At 42.0% G+C, this 24240-nt stretch overlaps 1 protein-coding gene across 1 annotated transcript in view; it reads right to left on the reverse strand.

Annotated features, from left to right (window-relative positions):
• Positions 1–438: 438 nt before the first annotated feature.
• Positions 439–24240, reverse strand: part of LOC135549193 (uncharacterized) — a 39407-nt gene continuing 15605 nt past the window's right edge. The window contains exon 3 of the mRNA XM_064979231.1: positions 439–851. Coding sequence (XP_064835303.1) covers positions 495–851 — 357 coding nt within the window. The 3' untranslated portion in view covers positions 439–494. The remainder of the gene's footprint in view (positions 852–24240) is intronic.

Raw genomic sequence — 24240 nt, forward strand, 5'->3', positions numbered from 1 at the left:
ACCCATGTTTGTTTGTTTACGTACATTTAGTGTTATGGAGCATACTCCGTGAACTTTATTAAAAGACTCCATTTTACACTCTATTTGACTCTCCTGCGCCTGACTTCCCTGCCACCTATTACACCTATGCATGACAGTGTGGAAAATTTCTGATATCTTTTATTTCACCTCATGAAACTTAGGACCAACACTTTTCTACATGTAATGAGGACATGAATAAGGGGTCCTTATGGTATAGCTCACCCTGCTCATTCCAAGTCAATCTGAGTTGACCAAATCTCTGGACACATCTTTTAGGAATCACAGTTACTACATAAGATCATGTTTCAAGTTAATATCCATTATTGCATTTAAAAAAAAATGTTAACACTTTTTTTAGAGTTTGAAATTTGTTCCGGGGGGGGCCCAAAGCTCGTGGGCCCTCGGGCCTTGCGAGGGCTGAGGGGGTGTGTGCCACGCCACTGTATTTCATACTGTAGCCTAGTCTGGACAGTTCAGTAGGATCTAGATTTGCCCTCTCCCTTGGGTTTCTGTCTTGTTTCTTTCTTATTGATTCTGTTACGTGTTGTGCTGGGGGGAAAAGCTATATAAATATGGCTATATGTTGAGAAAATCAAAACACACCTTCCACGTATCTTGGCCACGTGTTCTGAGATGCAGGTATGGATGTCACAGTTCTTCCTGTAAACCTCCGCCAGCAGCTCTCCGAAGAAACGTGTGTCCATCTTCACCACAGGCACTACCTCCCTCACCTCACTCTTTATCCCCACCTGAGACACGGTCTCTATCACCCTCTTCACCACATTCTCCTTAACGATGTTCACCATCTCCTCTTTAACCTCCTCCACCTCCTGGGGAAAAAGAGAGGGAACGAGTTGAATCTTAGACATCAATCTGTCACAAGCAAAAGAGAGAGACATACCCACCATCATCATGGCATGAAAGAGCAATATGGCATCTATACTTATTGAATGAATCACCCTACAGTGGGTTTACTATAATACAAGACATGCAACTGTTCTAGGTCATGTCTATCATATATGGCTGTCAACAGTCATGGTTGCCAGGATGTAGGAATGGGTAAAATGACTGACATTGACTCTGGCTCTATATTGCTCTTGAACAATCAGACGGAGACTAATAAATCTTGTCAGATCCATGGCCTCCGGGACCAGGATTGATTATTTGTTACAATTTTAAGATGTTCTGTTGTTTTTCAGCAGTATTTCAAAATTGTGACAGGTTGGCAGTTCTCAGAGTTGATACAGGTTCCAGATGTTTTGCTGGCGGAGGGGGACAGAGAATCTGTTGGGAAGTTGTCTCAACTCAAATCAAATTGTATTTGTCACATGAATACAACAGTGAAATGCCTACTTACAAGCCCTTAACAGTGAAATGCCTACTTACAAGCCCTTAACAGTGAAATGCTTACTAACAAGCCCTTAACAGTGAAATGCTTACTTACAAGCCCTTAACAGTGAAATGCTTACTTACAAGTCCTTAACAGTGAAATGCCTACTTACAAGCCCTTAACAGTGAAATGCTTACTTACAAGCCCTTAACAGTGAAATGCTTACTTACAAGCCCTTAACAGTGAAATGCTTACTTACAAGCCCTTAACAGTGAAATGCTTTACTTACAAGCCCTTAACAGTGAAATGCTTACTTACAAGCCCTTAACAGTGAAATGCTTACTTGCAAGCCCTTAACAGTGAAATGCCTACTTACAAGCCCTTAACAGTGAAATGCTTACTTACAAGCCCTTAACAGTGAAATGCTTACTTGCAAGCCCTTGACCAACAATGCAGTTTTAAGAAGAAGAAAAAAATAATAGAAATATAACAAATAATTAAGGAGCAACAATAAAATAACAGTAGCGAGGCTACATACAGGGGGTACTGGTACAGAGTCAATGTGCTGGTGCACTGGTAATTGAGATAATATGTACATGTAGGTATAGGTAAAGTGACTACGCATGGATAATAAACAGAGAGTAGCAGCAGCGTAAAAATGAGAGGGGGGACAATGCAAATAGTCCGGGTAGCCATTTGATCAACTGTTCAAGAGTCTTTTGGCTTGGGGTAGAAGCTGTTAAGAAGCCTTTTTGACCAAGACTTGGCACTTCGGTACCACTTGCCGTGCGGTAGTAGAGAGAACAGTCTATGACTAGGGTGGCTGGAGTCCTTGGCAATCTTTTGGGCCATCCTCTGACACCACCTGGTAGAGGTCCTGGATGTCAGGAAGCTTGGCCCAGTGATGTACTGAGTCGTACGCACTACCCTGTGTAGTACCTTACGGTCGGAGGCAGAGCAGAGCGGAGGATGCTCTTGAAGGTGCAGCTGTAGAACCTTTTGAGGATCTGAGGACCCAGGCCAAGTCTTTTCAGTCTCCTGAGGGGGAATAGGTGTTGTCGTGCCCTCTTCACGACACCAAGGATCTTGATGCTCTCAATCTGCTGCACTACAGCCCCATCGATGAGAAAGGGGGCGTGCTCAGTACTCCTTTTTCTGTAGTCCACAATCATCTCCTTTGTCTTGATCACTTTGAGGGAGAGGTTGTTATCCAGGCACCACACACCACATTCACCAATAACCTATGTTTTTATTATCTAATTGCTAAAACTGCACCTGTAGCTAGTTGGTTTGAATTGGTTCAAAGGGTATTTTGCCACTGAAGATTTCATCCATCCTGAATAGCTTTCACAAAGTCAACAGACCAACCATGTGGCCTTGACTTTCTGCACATGGCCATGTCGTGTCTACATTCCAAGTCATAAAGTTAACCAACCCTTGTGTAACCCTTATGCAATATTAAGACATGCAACTCTTGTGTGTGTTCTTCACATGGATTGTTCCTTGTCGCTCTAGAAACACCTAGAAACACCACTCATATGCATTGCTTACCAAAGCATGGAGGGGGTTTGGGGGAGTTGTATTATCAAACCAATGCCAAGTCACTCTGACTATAGTCTCTATGGTTTCCTAACAACAATAAAAAAATATGTATGGCTCAAAACACTACAGTCTAAATATTAAGAGGTAGACAGAGAGAGAGTGATAGTGTTCCCTGTCAGATCTATCAAAGTGGAGGAGCCACACAACAGCCTGTCAGGCCAGAGTCCTGCAAATGCCCTCTGACACCATTAAATAATGGATGGAGCATCTTCCTCTTGACAACCATATCTCATGTCAGGGACATGACGCTGCATTTTTTGGGGATCAACGATCAATAGCTTGAGTCTGCCCCCCGTCTCAACCCAAAAACTGAACGAGTGTACTAAAGACATTTGTACAGAAGTTGGTGTTTAACATGTTTTTCGATATTGCTTTTTTCTCTTATTCACAAGTTATGTTGCTGGGTATTTCGAATGTTATTTTATCATTCACATGTTGAGGTGGTGGATAATTTACTGCTTTGCCTTTGTCGAGTTTGTTGTATTGTATCTCTTATTTCCCCCTAGCACAACATTCCTAAAGCACCTTTTGTTTGGCACAATGGTCTTCTTATTTGCACCCTGTGTTTTACATTACACAATTTTCATGCAAACTTAACATGTGTAAATACTTGTATGAAGATAACAAGATTCAACAACTGAGACATGAACTGAACAAGTTCCACAGACATGTGACAAACAGAAATTGAATAATGTGTCCCTGAACAAAGGGGGGGGGGGGCAAAATCAAACGTAACAGTCAGTATCTGGTGTGGCCAAAAGCTGCATTAAGTACTGCAGTGCATCTCCTCATCGTGGACTGCACCAGATTTGCCAGGTCTTGCTATGAGATGTTACCTCACTCTTCCACCAAAGCACCTGCAAGTTCCAGGATATTTCTGGGGAGAATTGGCCTTAGCCCTCACCCTCCGATCCAACAGGTCCCAGACGTGCTCAATGGGACTGAGATCCGGGGTCTTCCCTGGCCATGGCAGAACACTGACATTCCTGTCTTGCAGGAAATTATGCACAGAACGAGCAGTTTGGCTGGTGGCATTGTCATGCTGGAGGGTCATGTCAGGATGACCCTGCAGGAAGGGTACCACATGAGGGAGGAGGATGTCTTCCCTGTAATGCACAGCGTTGAAATTGCCTGCAATGACAACAAGCTCAGTCCAATGATGCTGTAACACACTGCCCCAGACCATGACGGACCCTCCACCTCCAAATCGATCCCGCTCCAGAGTGCAGGCCTCGGTGTAACGCTCATTCCTTCAACGATAAACGCAAATCCGACCATCACCCCTGTTGAGACAAAACCGCGACTCGTCAGTGAAAAGCACTTTTTGCCAGTCCTGTCTGGTCCAGTGACGGTGGGTTTGTGCCCATAGGTGACGTTGTTGCCGTTAATGTCTGGTGAGGACCTGCCTTTACAACAGGCCTACAAGCCCTCAGTCCAGCCTCTCTCAGCCTATTGCGGACAGTCTGAGCACTGATGGGGGGATTGTGCGTTCCTGGTGTGACTTGTGCAGTTGTTGTTGCCATCCTGTACCTGTCCCACAGGTGTGATGTTCAGATGTACCAATCGTGTGCAGGTGTTGTTACACGTAGTCTGCCACTGCGAGGATGATCAACTGTCCGTCCTGTCTCCCTGTAGCGCTGTCATAGGCGTCTCACAGTACAGACATGGCAATTTATTGCCCTGGCCACATCTGCAGTTCTCATGCCTCCTTGAGCATGCCCAAGGCACGTTCACGCAGATGAGAAGGGACCCTGGGCATCGATGAGCAGGGACCCTGGGCATCTTTCTTTTGGTGTTTTTCAGAGTCAGTAGAAAGGTGACAATGCCACCAGCCAAACTGCTCGTTCATAACTGTGACCTTAATTGCCTACCGTCTGGCAGCTGTTAATGTCTTAATGACTGTTCCACAGGTGCATGTTCATTAATTGTTTATGGTTCATTGAACAAACATGGGAAACAGTGTTTAAACCGTTTACAACGAAGATCTGTGAAGTTTATTTTGATTTTTACTAATTATCTTTGAAAGACAGGGTCCTTAAAAAGTGAGTTTATGTAGATAGGGTATGTTCTTACTGTCTACAGCTAGACAGCCATTCTCACCCATGTGCGATAGCAGGAAGGTCCTCATTGAAATGGTTTAAAGACCACTTACACGTAACACAAGGTCGTACGTGGCCATTTAGATGAGGGTAATGTCTTGGGGGGTCAAGCCTTAATGTTGGACAGTCATTCTGTTGTTACATGTTACAGAACCATGCTAAACCCTGTAGTCTGTACTAGCCTTCAAAAAATATATGACAAACAAAACCAACATGAGAATGAAGTGTCTGTCTTTATTGTGATTTAAAAAGTGTGAATAAGAAAACCAGCAAAACCCAAACAACAAAAATACCACTTACACAAAAACTGTGTAGCTCATAACACAAGTTACTTTTGAAAGGGGATCCTACTATGACACAGTCATCACCCAGAGGAAGAAAACATACAGTGCATTCGGAAAGTATTCAGACCCATTGACTTTTTCCACATTTTGTAACGTTTTAGGCTTGTTATAAAATTGATTAAATAAACAACGTTCCTCACCAATCTACACACAATATCCAATAATGACCAAGCAAAAACTGGGTTTTTAGAAATTATTGCAGGAATACCTTATTTACATAAGTATTCAGACCCTTTGATACGAGACTCGAAATTGAGCTCAGGTACATCCTGTTCCAATTGATCATCCTTGAGATGTTTTTCAACTTAATTGGAGTCCACCTGTGGTAAATCAAATGATTGGACATGATTTGGAAAGGTCCATACCTGTCTATATAAGCTCCCACAGTTGATACGGCATGTCAGAGCAAAAATCAAGCCATGAGGTCGAAGGAATTGTCTGTAGAGCTCCAAGGCACCGATCTGGGGAAGGATACCAAAAATGTATGCAGCTTTGAAGGTCCCCAGGAACACAGTGGCATCCATCATTCTTAAATGGAAGAAGTTTGGAACCACCGAGACTCTTCCTAGAGCCGGTCAGGAGTGGCTTGGGAATGTCCTTGAGTGGCCCAGCCAGAGCCCGGACTTGAATCCGATCTAACATCTCTGGAGAGACCTGGAAATAGCTGTGCAGTGACGCTCCCCATCCAACCTGACAGAGCTTGAGAGGATCTGCAGAGAAGAATGGGAGAAACTCCCCAAATACAAGTGTGACGAGCTTATAGCATCATATCAAAGAAGACTCAAGGCTGTAATCACTGCCAAAGGTGCTTCAACAAGGTACTGACTAAAGGGTCTGAATACCTATGTAACGTGATATTTCCGGGGGTTTTGTGTTTATAGATTTGAAAAAAATTCTAAAAACCTGTTTTTGCTTTGTCATTATGGGATATTGTGTGTAGATTGATTAGGGGGGCAAAAATTCATGCAATTTTTGAATGAGGCTGTAACGTAACAAAATGTGCAAACCGTCAAGGGTCTGAAAACTTTCAGAATGCACAGTACATGTATGTGTTCCAAATTGTACTGCAACATTTACTGAAGGGTGCCACGCTTGATAGCAGCATCCTTGAGGTGCGTTTGTAAAATTACTGGGGAAACCAGGCCCCCGCCTTGAGACCGAAATATATAGGCCGGATAGCAACCTCTGTCCAGTGAAGTCCTCAAAGCATATTGTATGTTCGGTAACAGACAGTAGTAACATGACCTACAGCATGGTGAAGCAAGTCAACGTTTCCAGTATTTTTGAACCACTAAACAACTATTAATTTAGAACCACAGAGATACCGCAAGTCACAAAGAAAACAGGAGCTGCCTCCACTATTCCAGCACCATTTCAACATCAACATTTCAACATCAAATCACCTCTGCTTAGTCTAATACAGTGACAACTAAAAGATACCAAAAACAATTTAGTCCAATCAATGCAAGCTCAATATGATATGGTTTGCCATGGTTCTGATTTATGTGTGTGTGTGCGTGCAAGTAGAAAAACTTGTTGACTCAACCTACTGTGACGACCCTCCCACTCTGTCTGCCGTATTCTCTCTTTGTTCTTGTTTCCTTATTAGGATGCCGGTGGACGGAGTTGGGAGGGTCGTTAGCTACATGGGAAACACCTGGGCCCGGTGTGTCCCAGGATAAATACACCACTTCCCCATTCATGGGAGAGACTCTCTCCATGCAGACACCTTTCTAGATTTTGTTGTGTTTCTTGGTGGTTTTTTGGTTGTTTGCTTTGGCATCTTTCAACACCCTGCATTATCACATTCATGCATGCAAACACTCACTTACACTACTGATTACTGATTACACACACCATTGTATATTTTACTTAGTTTACTTTATTTAATAAATATATGTTTTGTTACTCCTTATCTCCACGTTGTCTCCCTTTTGTTACGGGCTTTGAGCCGGTTCGTGACACTACTTGTAGAGAAACGCCAATGCAAGTTTCCTCTCTTGAATGTTGACAAAATGGTCTATCACTCTGCCATACAGTTTACGCGTACATTTTGTCTTGTCCTAGGTTACCTGGCTAAAATGCTTGCTTGCTAGCCTTACTTCCAGCTAGTTAAATACTTAAAGTTGTCACACCCTGATCTGTTTCAACTGTCTCCACTCTGTCTCCACTCTGTCTCAACTGTCTCCATTCCCTCCAGGTGTTGCTTATTTTCCCTGGTGTATTTATCCCTGTGTTTCCTGTCTCTCTGTGCCAGTTCGTCTTGTATGTTCAAGTCAACCAGCATGTTTTTCCCATGCTCCTACTTTTCTATTATCTTCTACTAGTCCTCCCGGTTTTGACCTTTGCCTGTTTTCTGGACTCCATTCCCACCTGCCTGCCATTCTGTACCTCCTGGACTCTGAACTGGTTTTGACTTTTTGCCTGTCCACGACCATTCTCATGCCTACCCCTTTTTGTTTGTTAATAAACATATTGGACTCTAACCATCTGCCTCCTGTGTCGGCATTTGGGACTCACCTTGTGCTCTTATAAAAGTAGTGTTGAAAGCATTGAACACCAGACATGTAGCTAGCTAGCATTTGTAAACAGGCATATAACACCGGATCCAGAATTTCAAATATCGTCGCTAGCTAGAGTAAAAAAGTGTACCTCAGCCCCTCTTGCTTGGTAAGCACCCCAAGCCCCCTCCCCCAGCCTCAATTCGTCGGGGCATGAACTCTACAAGGTGTCGAAAGTGTTACACGACCACAGGGTTAAATTCTCAGGCCAACTTTTTTCTCTGTATATATCAATGATGTTGCTCTTGCTGCGGGCGATTCCCTGATCCACCTCTATGCAGACGACACCATTCTGTATCCTTGGACACTGTGCTATCTAACCTCCAAACGAACTTCAATGTCATACAACACTCCTTCCGTGGCCTCCAACTGCTCTTAAACACTAGTAAAACCAAATGCATGCTTTTCAACCGATCGCTGCCTGCACCCGCATGCCCGACGAGCATCACCACCCTGGACGGTTCCGACCTTGAATATGTGGGCACCTATAAGTACCTAGGTGTCTGGCTAGACTGTAAACTCTCCTTCCAGACTCATATCAAACATCTCCAATCGAAAATCAAATCAAGAGTCGGCTTTCTATTCCGCAACAAAGCTTCCTTCACTCACGCCGCCAAACTTACCCATCTACAAAATTGCCTCCAACACTCTACTCAGCAAACTGGATGCATTTTATCACAGTGCCATCCGTTTTGTCACTAAAGCACCTTATACCACCCACCACTGCGACTTGTACGCTCTAGTCGGCTGGCCCTCGCTACATATTCGTCGCCAGACCCACTGGCTCCAGGTCATCTACAAGTCCATAGTCACGATGGCAACACCCATCCGTAGCACGCGCTCCAGCAGGTGTATCTCACTGATCATCCCTAAAGCCAACACCTCATTTGGCCACCTTTCGTTCCAGTACTCTGCTGCCTGTGACTGGAACGAATTGCAAAAATCCTTGAAGTTAGAAACTTTTATCTCCCTCACCAACTTCAAACATGTGCTATCTGAGCAGCTAACCGATCGCTGCAGCTGTACATAGTCTATTGGTAAATAGCCCACCCATTTTCACCTACCTCATCCCCACACTGTTTTTATTTATTTACTTTTCTGTTCTTTTGCACACCAGTATCTCTACCTGTACATGACCATCTGATCATTTATCACTCCAGTGCTAATCTGCAAAATTGTAATTATTCGCCTACCTCCTCATGCCTTTTGCACACAATGTATATAGACTCGCCTTTTTTTGTACTGTGTTATTGACTTGTTAATTGTTTACTCCATGTGTAACTCTGTGTTGTCTGTTCACACTGCTAAGCTTTATCTTGGCCAGGTCGCAGTTGCAAATGAGAACTTGTTCTCAACTAGCCTACCTGGTTAAATAAAGGTGAAATAAAAATAAAATAAAGCTAAAGCACCTTATACCACCCACCACTGCGACCTGTATGCTCTAGTCGGCTGGCCCTCGCTACATATTTGTCGCCAGACCCACTGGCTCCAGGTCATCTACAAGTCCATGCTAGGTAAAGCTCTGCCTTATCTCAGTTCACTGGTCACGATGGCAACACCCACACGTAGCACGCGCTCCAGCAGGTGTATCTCACTGATCATCCCTAAAGCCAACACCTCATTTGGCCGCCTTTCCTTCCAGTTCTCTGCTGCCTGTGACTGGAACGAATTGCAAAAATCGTTGAAGGGGCGGCAGTGTAGCCTAGTGGTTAGAGCATTGGACTAGTAACCGAAAGATTGCAAGTTCAAATCCCCGAGCTGACAAGGTACAAAATCTGTCGTTCTGCCCCTGAACAGGCAGTTAACCTACTGTTCCTAGGCCGTCATTGAAAATAAGAATTTGTTCTTAACTGACTTGCCTAGTAAAATAAAGGTAAAAAAAACAAACAAAGTTGGAGACTTTTATCTCCCTCACCAACTTTAAACATCTGCTATCTGAGCAGCTAACCGATCGCTGCAGCTGTACATAGTCCATTGGTAAATAGCCCACCCAATTTACCTACCTCATCCCCATACTGTTTTTATTTATTTAATTTTCTGCTCTTTTGCACACCAGTATCTCTACCTGCACATGACCATCTGATCATTTATCATTAATCTGCTAAATTGTAATTATTCGCCTACCTCCTCATGCCTATTATTCACAATGTATATACTCTTCTTTTTTTTCTTTCTTTTTTTTCTACTGTTATTGACTTGTTTATTGTTTACTCCCATAAACAATTCATTAAAAATCCTACAATGTGAATTTCTGGATTTTCTTTTCTCATATTGTCTGTCATAGTTGAAGTGTACCTATGATGACAATTACAGGCCTCTCTCATCTTTTTAAGTGGGAGAACTTGCACAATTGGTGGCTGACTAAATACTTTTTTGCCCCACTGTATCTCTTAACAGCATCCATATTGGATTTCTATTTGCCATATATTTTTCAACTGTGCTGTGATGTTTCACAAAAGTTCTGAACCTTTCTATTCTCATTGTTAGTACAGATTGTAAATTTAAAATATATTAATTTGCTAAAAGTATTATTATATTATTGATCGATTGACTATGATGTTTCAGATCATCCAGTAGCGCTATCTGCAGGGTTAGCTCCAGGTAAATGTTGCAAATCTTCAGTCATTCCTGGGCCTGTGACAAGCTACATATAGACAGTACCAAAACAAATTCTAATGAGTCTGTCTCTTTGCAGCAAAATCTGCAGAGCTGGGAAGTTTGTATCCCCCATATAAATAAAATTATATTGGTTGCAAGAATTTAGCATAATAATTTTAATGGAAAAATGATTTGAATCCGGCATCGTTTTGCGTATCAGTTCATAAAACCATGTGCTATGGAATCGGTACGTCGAAAAACTGTACCCAACTATTTTGCAATCTATATGGCACCGCTGTGAATTTTAGGGCCCTCAATTGAAACTGGTATACTTTTTTATTTATTACAATTTTCTTTAACCAATTATGGTCTTTAATGCAGGGCCGACAGACAAGTTCCTTACTTTTCCCTCTTCCACTTTTCTCTTCCGTTTTTGTGGTGATGCTGCAATTAGTTGGTTGTAATTTTGGGTAGAGCAGACATTTCCATATGTTTTTGTTAGATGCATGTGTGACATAACTCCACCAGTCTTATTTATGATATAATTTCTGAAGAATATATATATTTTTTTTAAATAAAAATATTTATGTTTTTTTTCTCATAAATTTGAATATTTGAGTTTAACCACAATATTTGTTGTATTATTTGTTCTGTCTTTTCTGGTGGATTAAATAAAAAATTGCACCCAACTTTCTATGGCTTGTTTTAAAAATAGCGATATTTGGGAGATGATTTCCTTTTCAAATAAGTGAAAGTGAGAGGTTGTAATCTGAATAAAAGGAAACAGGTCATTCTTGAACATGGGGTGAGACATTCTTACAAATTTGCTAGAGAACCAGTTTGGATTTAAGTATAACTTTTGTATGACTGAAGCCTTTAATGAGAGGTCTAATGCTTTAATATTTAATAATTTCTGCCCTCAGAATTCATATTTATTAAATAAATAGGCCCGTTGAATTCTGTCTGGCTTGCCCTTCCAAATAAATATATTTTTTCTCAAATCATTTTAAAAACTGTTCGCTAGGTGTAGGCAAGACCATAAGCAAATAGGTCAACTGGAATATGACTAAAGAGTTAATCAGGGTGATTTTTTTCCAAATATACATGTATTTACCTTTCCATGTTAGCAGGATCTTGTCTATTTTGCTAACTTTCTATTAAAATGTATTGGAGTGAGATCATTGATTTATTTTGGGATATGTATACAGAGTATATCCACATCACCATCAGACCATTTTATTGGTACATGGTAATGTAAAAGTAAAATGTTGTGATCCAATACGTAATATTGTACACTTGTCATAATTTGGTTGTAATCCAGAGAGGTTCGAAAATGTATCTAGATCCTTATCTAGCCTTGGATTACTAATCCCTTGATATTATTGTTGGAACTGATTTTATTAGCTAACATTTTGATGGCCATTATCAACATATATGCAGATAGAGGACAATCTTGTTTGACTCCTATTGAACTTTCTGAGAAGTCGCCATTATTTACTATTTTACACCTAGGGTTACCATACACGATTTTAACGTATTTTATAAGAGAAAATTGAAATCCAAAATTGAAAAAATTGAAATCCAAAATTGAAACGTTCCAGGCATTTAGAAATATGAACTCCAGTCGTACATATCAAAAGCCTTTTCAAAGTCAGCTATGAAAAACACCACTGGTTTCCCAGATGTTTCATAGTGATGAGAATGAATAATGTCTGACAATACCCTTTTAATTCTATGCGTTATACACATTTTGCTGGCCTTCTAGGCAGAGTTGCTAAGAAAAAGACATATCTCAGACTGGCCAATAAAATATAAGATTAAGATGGGCAAAATAACACAGACACTGGACAGAGGAACTCTATGTTAGGGGTAGGGTTAGGTTTAGGGTTAGGGAAAATATTATGGTTAAACATTTTTACTTCCCAAAAAGTCCTGAAATGTCATGAAAATGTGCATGTGTGTAGGTTTGTTCTAACCGGGGATGTCTTTTTAGCCACTGCCTAGAAGGCCAGCATCCCGGAGTCGCCTTTTCACTGTTGACGTTGAGACTGGTGTTTTGCGGGTACTATTTAATGAAGCTACCAGTTGAGGACTTGTGAGATGTCTGTTTCTCAAACTAGACACTAATGTACTTGTCCTCTTGCTCAGTTGTGCAGCGGGGCCTCCCACTCCTCTTTCTATTCTGGTTAGAGTCAGTTTGCGCTGTTCTGTGAAGGGAGTAGTACACCGCGTTGGACGAGATTTTCAGTCTCTTGGCAATTTCTTGCATCAGCCGTTTCCAGCTCCAATAGTCATTTACAACATTAACAATGTCTACACTGTATTTCTGATCAATTTAATGTTATTTTAATGGACAAAAATGTGCTTTTCTTTCAAAAACAAGACATTTCTAAGTGACCCCAAACTTTTGAAGGTTATTGTATGTTGTTGTTTTTACTGACAAATAAAATAAAATCAATCAATCCAAACTATGCAGCAGCCATTTGATTAATGGAAAGAATCTGATATAAACACCAAGTTTGTGTAATGACATTCGGAGATTGTCAAGCCTTCTACAAGGTAGGGAGGGATGTATTTTCTGTTTGGCGAAATCGACAGTCTATTTATTGTGGTGTTGAAAATGCAAACCATGATATGAAGCACCCAAAGTCGGTATGCTTTGTTTATTGGTTGTGTGGTGCATTGCACAGAAACCTGTTGGTGGAAAATGTATGGAAATAGCATGTACAGTTGAAGTCGGAAGTTTATATACACTTAGGTTTGAGTCATCAAAACACTTTTTTTTCAACCATTCCAAAAATGTCTTGTTAACAAACTATAGTTTTGGCAAGTCCGTTAGGACATCTACTTTGTGCATGACACAGGTAATTTTTTCCAACAATTGTTTACAGACAGATTATTTCACTTATAACTCACTGTATCACAATTCCTGTGGGTCATACACTGAGTTGACTGTGCCTTTAAACAACTTGAAAAATTCCAGAAAATGATGTCATGGCTTCAGAAGCTTCTGATAGGCTAATTGACATAATTTGAGTTAATTGGAGGTGTACCTGTGGATGTCTTTCAAGGCCAACCTTCAAACTCACTACTTCTTTGCTTGACATCATGGGAAAATCAAAAGAAATCAGTCAAGGCCTCAGAAAAAAATTGGGATCCTTGGGAGCAATTTCCAAATGCCTGAAGGTACCACGTTCATCTGTACAAACAATAGTACGCAAGTATAAACACCATGAGACCACAAAGCCGTCATACAGCTCAGGAAGGATCTGTCTCCTAGAGATTAACGTATTTTGGTGCGAAAAGTGCAAATCAATCCCAGAACAACAGCAAAGGACCTTGTGAAGATGCTGGAGGAAACAGGTACAAAAGTATCTATATCCACAGTAAAACGAGTCCTCTATCGACATAACCTGAAAGGCTGCTCAGCAAGAAAGAAGTCACTGCTCCAAAACCACCATAAAATGGCCAGACTACGGTTTGCAACTAAACATGAGGACAAAGATCGTACTTTTTGGAGAAATGCCCTCTGGTCTGATGAAACAAAAATATAACTTTTTGGCCATAATGGCCATCGTTATGTTTGAAGGGAAAAGGAGGAGGCTTGCAAGCCGAAGAACACCATCCCAACCGTGAAGCAAGGGGGTGGCAGCATCGTGTTGTGGGGGTGCTTTGCTGCAGGAGGGACTGGTGCACTTCACAAAACAGATGGCATCATGAGAAATGAAAATTATGTGGATATATTGAAGCAACATCTCAAGACATCAGTCAGGAAGCTAAAGCTTGGTCGCAAATGGGGCTTCCAAATGGACAATGACCCCAAACATACTTCCAAAGTTGTGGCAAAATGGCTTTAGGACAACCATGTCAAGGTATTGGAGTGGCCATCACAAAGCCCTGACCTCAACCCTTAAATTACATTTGTGGGCAAAACTGAAAAAGCGGGTGCGAGCAAGGAGGCCTACTCACCTGACTCAGTTACACCAGCTCTGTCAGGAGGAATGGGCCACAATTCACCCAATTTATTGTGGGAAACTTGTGGAAGGCTACCCGAAACGTTTGACCCAAGTTAAGCAATTTATAGGCAATGTTACCAAATACTAATTGAGTGTATGTAAACTTCTGACCCACGGAGAATGTGATGAAAGAAATAAAAGCTGAAATAAATCATTCTCTCTACTGTTATTGTGACAGTTCACAATCTTAAAATCAAGTGGTGATCCAAACTGACTTAAGACAGGTATTTTTACTAGGATTATATGTCAGGAATTGTGAAAAACCGAGTTTAAATGTATTTGGCTAAGGTGTATGTAAACTTCTGATTTAAACTGTATATAATGCATGTATATAATGTTTTGTATACTCAGTGTATTTTATATCATTATAAATATAGCATAAAAATGTTGAAAATCTGATTTCCCCCTAGTTGATCACTGTCTGCACCTGGCTCTGATCGTAGTGTAGGCCTAATGAAATACGCAGGGAGAGTGAGCTCGTCCGTGGCGGTCAGTAAACCCTCAATCTGAGTGGTATCAACTGTACCACAAAAGCATGCTGAAGTGGCAAAGTCGATATCCACGTTTAAAAAATACAAGGTCACTAGAGTTATTGTTATTTGTGGTCATAAACATGATTTTGAGTTCATTCTAGGAGTCAGGATGGCTGTGCACAAAATGTTACAGTACAAGGGGAGGGTCATGTGAACTTAGTTTTTCCTTGGGGGGGTACATCTATTTTTTTATGACATCTTGAGTTGGGCTGGGTCCAAGCTGGGTGTGTCTGACATAGAACCATTCCAGTGATTTCTCCAGTAAAAGGAAGGTGGTAGATAGAGGCTGTGGTGACAGGCCTGGATTAACTGGCCCTGATGCTAGGTGCAACTTAACCGGTTTGGAGAGCAGAGCAACACCTGAGGCTAAAAGGAACAGACTCTGTAAACATTTACTGCTGCTGCCCATGCATAGCAGTCAAACCTATCTCTCCTCACCTACTTAAACCTACAATATATGGATCCAACTGAACTGAACAAACATAACTAGGCAGTAAGGTCAAGTGCAGTGGCGTGGATGGCTATACCCTAAATGAAACTTTTCTGTCTCTATAAAAATACACATACAGTGGGGCAAAAAAAGTATTTAGTCGGCCACCAATTGTGCAAGTTCTCCCACTTAAAAAGATGAGAGAGGCCTGTAAGTTTCATCATAGGTACACTTCAACTATGACAGACAAAATGAGAAAACAAAAAAATCCAGAAAATTACATTGTAGGATTTTTAATGAATTTATTTGCAAATTATGGTGGAAAATAAGTATTTGGTAACCTACAAACAAGCACGATTTCTGGCTCTCACAGACCTGTAACTTCTTCTTTAAGAGGCTCCTCTGTCCTCCACTCGTTACCTGTATTAATGGCACCTGTTTGAACTTGTTATCAGTATAAAAGACACCTGTCCACAACCTCAAACAGTAACACTCCAAACTCCACTATGGCCAAGACCAAAGAGCTGTCAAAGGACACCAGAAACAAAATTGTAGACCTGCACCAGGCTGGGAAGACTGAATCTGCAATAGGTAAGCAGCTTGGTTTGAAGAAATCAACTGTGGAAGCAATTATTAGGAAATGGAAGACATACAAGACCACTGATAATCTCCCTTGATCTGGGGCTCCACGCAAGATCTCACCCCGTGGGGTCAAAATTATCACAAGAACAGTGAGCAAAAATCCCAGAACCACACGGGGGGACCTAGTGAATGACCTGCAGAGAGCTGGGACCAAAGTAACAAAGCCTACCATCAGTAACACACTACGCCGCCAGGGACTCAAATCCTGCAGTGCCAGACGTGTCCCCCTGCTTAAGCCAGTACATGTCCAGGCCCGTCTGAAGTTTGCTAGAGAGCATTTGGATGATCCAGAAGAAGATTGGGAGAATGTCATATGGTCAGATGAAACCAAAATAGAACTTTTTGGTTAAAACTCAACTCGTCGTGTTTGGAGGACAAAGAATGCTGAGTTGCATCCAAAGAACACCATACTTGCTGTGAAGCATGGGGGTGGAAACATCATGCTTTGGGGATGTTTTTCTGCAAAGGGACCAGGACGACAGATCCGTGTAAAGGAAAGAATGAATGGGGCCATGTATCGTGAGATTTTGAGTGAAAACCTCCTTCCATTAGCAAGGGCATTGAAGATGAAACGTGGCTGGGTATTTCAGCATGACAATGATCCCAAACACACCGCCCGGGCAACAAAGAAGTGGCTTCGTAAGAAGCATTTCAAGGTCCTGGAGTGGCCTAGCCAGTCTCCAGATCTCAACCCCATAGAAAATCTTTGGAAGGAGATGAAAGTCCGTGTTGCCCAGCAACAGCCCCAAACCATCACTGCTCTAGAGGAGATCTGCATGGAGGAATGGGCCAAAATACCAGCATCAGTGTGTGAAATCCTTGTAAAGACTTACAGAAAACGTTTGACCTCTGTCATTGCCAACAAAGGGTATATAACAAAGTATTGAGAAAAACTTTTGTTATTGACCAAATACTTATTTTCCACCATAATTTGCAAATAAATTCATTAAAAATCCTACAATGTGATTTTCTGGATTTTTTTTTCTCATTTTGTCTGTCATTGTTGAAGTGTACCTATGATGAAAATTACAGGCCTCTCTCATCTTTTCAAGTGGGAGAACTTGCACAATTGGTGGCTGACTAAATACTTTTTTGCCCCACTGTACGTTAACAGACCATAAGGTCATGGTTATAAAAGATACTGCATATACCCTTTCAGTCAAACCTATCTGTCTCCATATAGTTCAACCTGTATCTGTCTCCATATAGTTCAACCTGTATCGGTCCCCATATAGTTCAACCTGTATCTGTCCCCATATAGTTCAACCTGTATCTGTCCCCATATAATTCAACCTGTATCTGTTCCCATATAGTTCAACCTGAATCTGTCCCCATATAATTCAACCTGTATCTGTCCCCATATAGTTCAACCCGTATCTGTCCCCATGTAGTTCAACCTGTATGTGTGTCCATATAGTTCAACCTGTATCTGTCTCCATATATTTCAACCTGTACCTGTCTCCAAGTGAAGCAGGGCACAAGTGCAGGGTTATGACCTCAGGCTGCAGAGTGTGTGGGAGGAGAGTTCAACTATTAAGTAATGCTATAGGAGAGTGAGAGTGATAATAAAGCAGGAGAAACAGTGGGAGAGCAGGGAGAAGCAGATAAGACAGAGAAAAAGAAAGGCAGAGTGTTATCTGTGCTATAGAACAATGCAGAAACAAACTTATATTTTGCATTATGGTCTTCACTGTGTTTGATTGCATGCACATGGGCTATATTTTATGCATGAGCTGAAGGATTTCTGTTAGGAGACTGCCCAACTCAGTCAAAGTATCTTAAACCCCACAACACACCCATCCATATCAATGGCACTGTGTATGTACTACATATTATTTACTATATAGACTGTAGTTGAAAATTACTAAACACAGACTACTTTGATCCTATAGTCATTGATCAGGCCTAAGTAAAACACAACACTCTCTTTTCAATTGCTCAATTTTCTTAAGAAAGCCCTTACAAACCCAGACAAATCAAATCAAAATGTATTTGTCACATGCTCCGAATTCAACAAGTGTAGACCTTACAGTGAAATGCTTGCCTACACTAAACAACAGTGCAATTTTTAAGTAAAAAAAAAAAGGTATTAGGTGAACAATAGATAAGTAAAGAAATAAAAAAAACAGTACAAAAGATAGTGAAAAATAACAGTAGAGAGGCTATAACAGAAGAGAGGCTATAACAGTAGCGAGTCTATAACAGTAGAGAGGCTATAACAGTAGCGAGGCTATAACAGTAGAGTGGCTATAACAGTAGCGAGTCTATAACAGTAGAGAGGCTATAACAGTAGCGAGGCTATAACAGTAGAGAGGCTATAACAGTAGAGAGGCTGTAACAGTAGCGAGGCTATAACAGTAGAGAGGCTATAACAGTAGAGAGTCTATAACAGTAGAGAGGCTATAACAGTAGAGAGGCTATAACAGTAGCTATAACAGTAGAGAGGCTATAACAGTAGAGAGGCTGTAACAGTAGCGAGGCTATAACAGTAGCGAGTCTATAACAGTAGAGAGGCTATAACAGTAGCGAGGCTATAACAGTAGAGAGGCTATAACAGTAGAGAGGCTGTAACAGTAGCGAGGCTATAACAGTAGAGAGGCTATAACAGTAGCGAGGCTAGAACAGTAGAGAGGCTATAACAGTAGAGAGGCTATAACAGTAGAGAGGCTATAACAGTAGAGAAGCTATAACAGTAGAGAGGCTATAACAGTAGCGAGGCTATAACAGTAGAGAGGCTGTAACAGTAGCGAGGCTGTAACAGTAGCGAGGCTATAACAGTAGAGAGGCTATAACAGTAGCGAGGCTATAACAGTAGAGAGGCTATAACAGTAGAGAGGCTATAACAGTAGCGATGCTATAACAGTAGAGAGGCTATAACAGTAGCGAGGCTATAACAGTAGAGAGGCTGTAACAGTAGCGAGGCTGTAACAGTAGCGAGGCTATAACAGTAGAGAGGCTATAACAGTAGCGAGGCTATAACAGTAGAGAGTCTATAAAAGTAGCGATGCTATTACAGTAGAGAGGCTATAACAGTAGCGAGGCTATAACAGTAGAGAGGCTGTAACAGTAGAGAGGCTATAACAGTAGCGAGGCTATAACAGTAGAGAGGCTATAACAGTAGCGAGGCTATAACAGTAGAGAGGCTATATACAGGCATTGGTTAGTCGGGCTTATTGAGGTAGTATGTACAGTGCCTTGCGAAAGTATTCGGCCCCCTTGAACTTTGCGACCTTTTGCCACATTTCAGGCTTCAAACATAAAGATATAAAACTGTATTTTTTGTGAAGAATCAACAACAAGTGGGACACAATCATGAAGTGGAACGACATTTATTGGATATTTCAAACTTTTTTAACAAATCAAAAACTGAAAAGTTGGGCGTGCAACATTATTCAGCTCCTTTACTTTCAGTGCAGCAAACTCTCTCCAGAAGTTCAGTGAGGATCTCTGAATGATACAATGTTGACCTAAATGACTAATGATGATAAATACAATCCACCTGTGTGTAATCAAGTCTCCGTATAAATGCACCTGCACTGTGATAGTCTCAGAGGTCCGTTAAAAGCGCAGAGAGCATCATGAAGAACAAGGAACACACCAGGCAGGTCCGAGATACTGTTGTGAAGAAGTTTAAACCCGGATTTGGATACAAAAAGCTTTCCCAAGCTTTAAACATCCCAAGGAGCACTGTGCAAGCGATAATATTGAAATGGAAGGAGTATCAGACCACTGCAAATCTACCAAGACCTGGCCGTCCCTCTAAACTTTCAGCTCATACAAGGAGAAGACTGATCAGAGATGCAGCCAAGAGGCCCATGATCACTCTGGATGAACTGCAGAGATCTACAGCTGAGGTGGGAGACTCTGTCCATAGGACAACAATCAGTCGTATATTGCACAAATCTGGCCTTTATGGAAGAGTGGCAAGAAGAAAGCCATTTCTTAAAGATAAAGATAAAGTGTCGTTTAAATTTGCCACAAGCCACCTGGGAGACACACCAAACATGTGGAAGAAGGTGCTCTGGTCAGATGAAACCAAAACTGAACTTTTTGGCAACAATGCAAAACGTTATGTTTGGCGTAAAAGCAACACAGCTCATCACCCTGAACACACCATACCCACTGTCAAACATGGTGGTGGCAGCATCATGGTTTGGACCTGCTTTTCTTCAGCAGGGACAGGGAAGATGGTTACAATTTATGGGAAGATGGATGGTGCCAAATACAGGACCATTCTGGAAGAAAACCTGATGGAGTCTGCAAAAGACCTGAGATGGGACGGAGATTTGTCTTCCAACAAGACAATGATTCAAAACATAAAGCAAAATCTACAATGGAATGGTTCAAAAATAAACATATCCAGGTGTTAGAATGGCCAAGTCAAAGTCCAGACCTGAATCCAATCGAGAATCTGTGGAAAGAATTGAAAACTGCTGTTCACAAATGCTCTCCATCCAACCTCACTGAGCTCGAGCTGTTTTGCAAGGAGGAATGGGAAAACATTTCAGTCTCTCAATGTGCAAAACTGATAGACATACCCCAAGCGACTTACAGCTGTAATCGCAGCAAAAGGTGGCGCTACAAAGTATTAACTTAAGGGGGCTGAATAATTTTGCACGCCCAATTTTTCAGTTTTTAATTTGTTAAAAAAGTTTGAAATATCCAGTAAATGTCGTTCCACTTCATGATTGTGTCCCACTTGTTGTTGATTCTTCACAAAAAAATACAGTTTTATATCTTTATGTTTGAAGCCTGAAATGTGGCAAAAGGTCGCAAAGTTCAAGGGAGCCGAATACTTTCGCAAGGCACTGTACATGTAGGTATGGTTAAAGTGACTATGCATATATGATTAACAGAGAGTGGCAGTAGCGTAAAACAGGGGTTGGCGGGTGGCGGGACACAATGCAGATAGTCTAGGTAGCTAATGTGCGGGGGCACCGGTTAGTCAGGCTAATTGATGTAGTATGTACATGAATGTATAGTTAAAGTGACTATGCATGTATGATAAACAGAGAGTAGCAGCAGCGTAAAAGAGGGGTTGGGGGGCACACAATGCAAATAGTCTGGGTAGCAATTTCTATTACCTGTTCAGGAGTGTTATGGCTTGGTGGTAAAAACTGTTGAGAAGCATTTTGGTCCTAGACTTGGTGCTCCAGTACCGCTTCCGTGCGGTAGTAGAGAGAACAGTCTATGACTGGGGTGGCTGGGGTCTCTGACAATTTGTAGGTCCTTCCTCTGACACCGCCTGGTGTAGAGGTCCTGGATGGCAGACAGATTAGCCCCTGTGATGTACTGGGCCGTATGCACTACCCTCTGTAGTGCCTTGCGGTTGGAGGCAGAGCAGTTGCCATACCAGGCGGTGATGCAACCAGTGCTCTTGATGTTGCAGGTGTAGAACCTTTTGAGGATCTGAGGACCAATGCCAAATCTTTTTACTCTCCTGAGAGGGAATAGACTTTGTCGTGCCCTCTTCATGACTGTCTTGGTGTGTTTGGACCATTCTAGTTTGTTGGTGATGTGGACATCAAGGAACTTGATGTTCCCAACCTGCTCCACTACAGCCCCGTCGATGAGAATGGGGGCGTGCTCGGTCCTCCTTTTCCTGTAGTCCACAATCATATCCTTAGTTTTGGTTACTTTGAGGAATAGGTTTGTTATTCTGGCACCACCCGGCCAGGTCTCTGACCTCCTCCCTATAGGCTGTCCCGTCGTTGTCGGTGATCAGGCCTACAGTACCTTGCGAAAGTATTCACTCCCCTTGGTGATTTTCCTATTTTGTTGCATTACAACCTGTAATTTATTTGGATTTCAAGTAATGGACATACACAAAATAGTCCAAATTGGTGAAGTGAAATGAAAACAAATGTTTCAAAAAATGTAAATAAACTGTGTATGGAAAAGTGGTGCGAGCATATGTATTCACCCCCTTTGCTATGAAGCTCCTAAATAAGATCTGGTGCAACCAATTACCTCCAGAAGTCAAATAATTAGTTAAATAAAGTCCACCTGTGTGCAATCTAAGTTTCACATGATCTGTCACATGATCTCAGCATATATACACCTGTTCTGAAAGGCCCCAGAGTCTGCAACACCACCAAGCAAGCGCCACCATGAAGAGCTCTCCAAACAGGTCAGGGACAAAGTTGTGGAGAAGTACAGGTCAGGGTTGGGTTATAGAAAAAAAAAATATCAGAAACTTTGAACATCCCACGGAGCACCATTAAATCCATTATTAAAAAATGGAAAGAATATGGCACCACAACAAACCTGCCAAGAGAAGACCGCCCACCAAAACTCACGGACCAGGCAAGGAGGGTATTAATCAACAAAGAGACCAAAGATAACCCTGAAGGAGCTGCAAAGCTCCACAGCAGAGATTGAGGTATCTGTCCATAGAACCACTCCACAGAGCTGGTCTTTACGGAAGAGTGGCCAGAAAGAGCCATTGCTCAAAGAAACAAAATAAGAAAACACGTTTGGTGTTCGCCAAAAGGCATGTGGGAGACTCCCCAAACATATGGAAGAAGGTACTCTGGTCAGATGAGACTAAAGTTGAGCTTTTTGGCCATCAAGGAAAATGCTATGTCTGGCACAAACCCAACACCTCCCATCACCTCGAGAATACCATCCCCATGGTGGTGGCAGCATCATGCTGTGGGGATATTTTTAATTGGCAGGGACTGGGAAACTGGTCAGAATTTGAGGAATGGTGGATGGCGCTAAATACCAGGAAATCCTTGAGGAAATCCTGTTTCAGTCTTCCAGAGATTTGAAACTTGGATGTACGTTCACCTTCCATCAGGACAATGACCCTAAGCATACTGCTAAAGCAACACTCAAGCGGTTTAAGGGGAAACATTTAAATGTCTTGGAATGGCCTAGTCAAAGCCCAGACCTCAATCCAATTGATAATCTGTGGTATGACTTAAAGATTGCTGTACACCAGCAGGAACCCATCCAACTTGAAGGAGCTGGAGCAGTTTTGCCTTGAAGAATGGGCAAAAATCCCAGTGGCTAGAGACATATCCCAAGAGGCTTGCAGCTGTAATTACTGCAAAAGATGGCTGTGCAAAAGATGGATCTACAATGTATTGACTTTGGGGGGGTGAATAGTTATGCACACTAAAGTTTTCTGTTTTTTGTCTCATTTCTTGTTTGTTTCACAATAAAAATATATTTTGCATCTTCAAAGTGGTAGGCATTTTGTGTAAATGAAATGATACAACCCACCTCCCAAAATATAATTGAATTCCAGGTTGGAAAAATGCCAAGGGGTGTGAATACTTTCGCAAGGCACTGTACCACTGTTGTGTCATCGGCAAACTTAATGATGGTGTTGGAGTCGTGCCTGGCCACACAGTTGTGGGTGAACAGGGAGTACAGGAAGGGACTGAGCATGCATGCTTGAGGGGCTCCAGTGTTGAGGATCAGTGTGGCAGATGTGTTGCTACCTATCCTCACCACCTGGGGGAGGCCCTTCAGGAAGTCCAGGATCCAGTTGCAGAGGGAGGTGTTTAGTCCCAGGATCCTTAGCTTAGTGATGAGCTTTTGAGGGTACTATGGTGTTGAACGCTGAGCTGTAGTCAATGAATAGCATTCTCACGTAGGTGTTCTTTTGTCCAGGTGGGAAAGGGCAGTGTCGAGTGCAATAGATATTGCACCATCTGTGGATCTGTTTGGGTGGTATGCAAATTGGAGTGGGTCTAGGGTTTCTGGGATAATGGTGTTGATGTGAGCCATTACCAGCCTTTCAAAGCACTTCATGGCTACGGACATGAGTGCTACGGTTCTGTAGTCATTTAGGCAGGCTGCCTTAGTGTTCTTGGGCACAGGGTCTATAGTGGTCTGCTTGAAACATGTTGGTATTACAGACTCAATCAGGGACATGTTGAAAATGTCAGTGAAGACACCTGCCAGGTGGTCAGCACATGCCCAGAGCACACGTCCTGGTAATCCTTCTGTCCACGCAGCCTTGTGAATGTTGACCTGTTCAAAGTTCTTACTCATGTCGGCTACGGAGAGCGTGATTATACAGTCGTCCGGGACAGCTGATGCTCTCATGCA

The sequence above is a fragment of the Oncorhynchus masou genome, chromosome 12, assembly GCF_036934945.1.
Source record: "Oncorhynchus masou masou isolate Uvic2021 chromosome 12, UVic_Omas_1.1, whole genome shotgun sequence".
Lineage (NCBI taxonomy): Eukaryota > Metazoa > Chordata > Actinopteri > Salmoniformes > Salmonidae > Oncorhynchus > Oncorhynchus masou.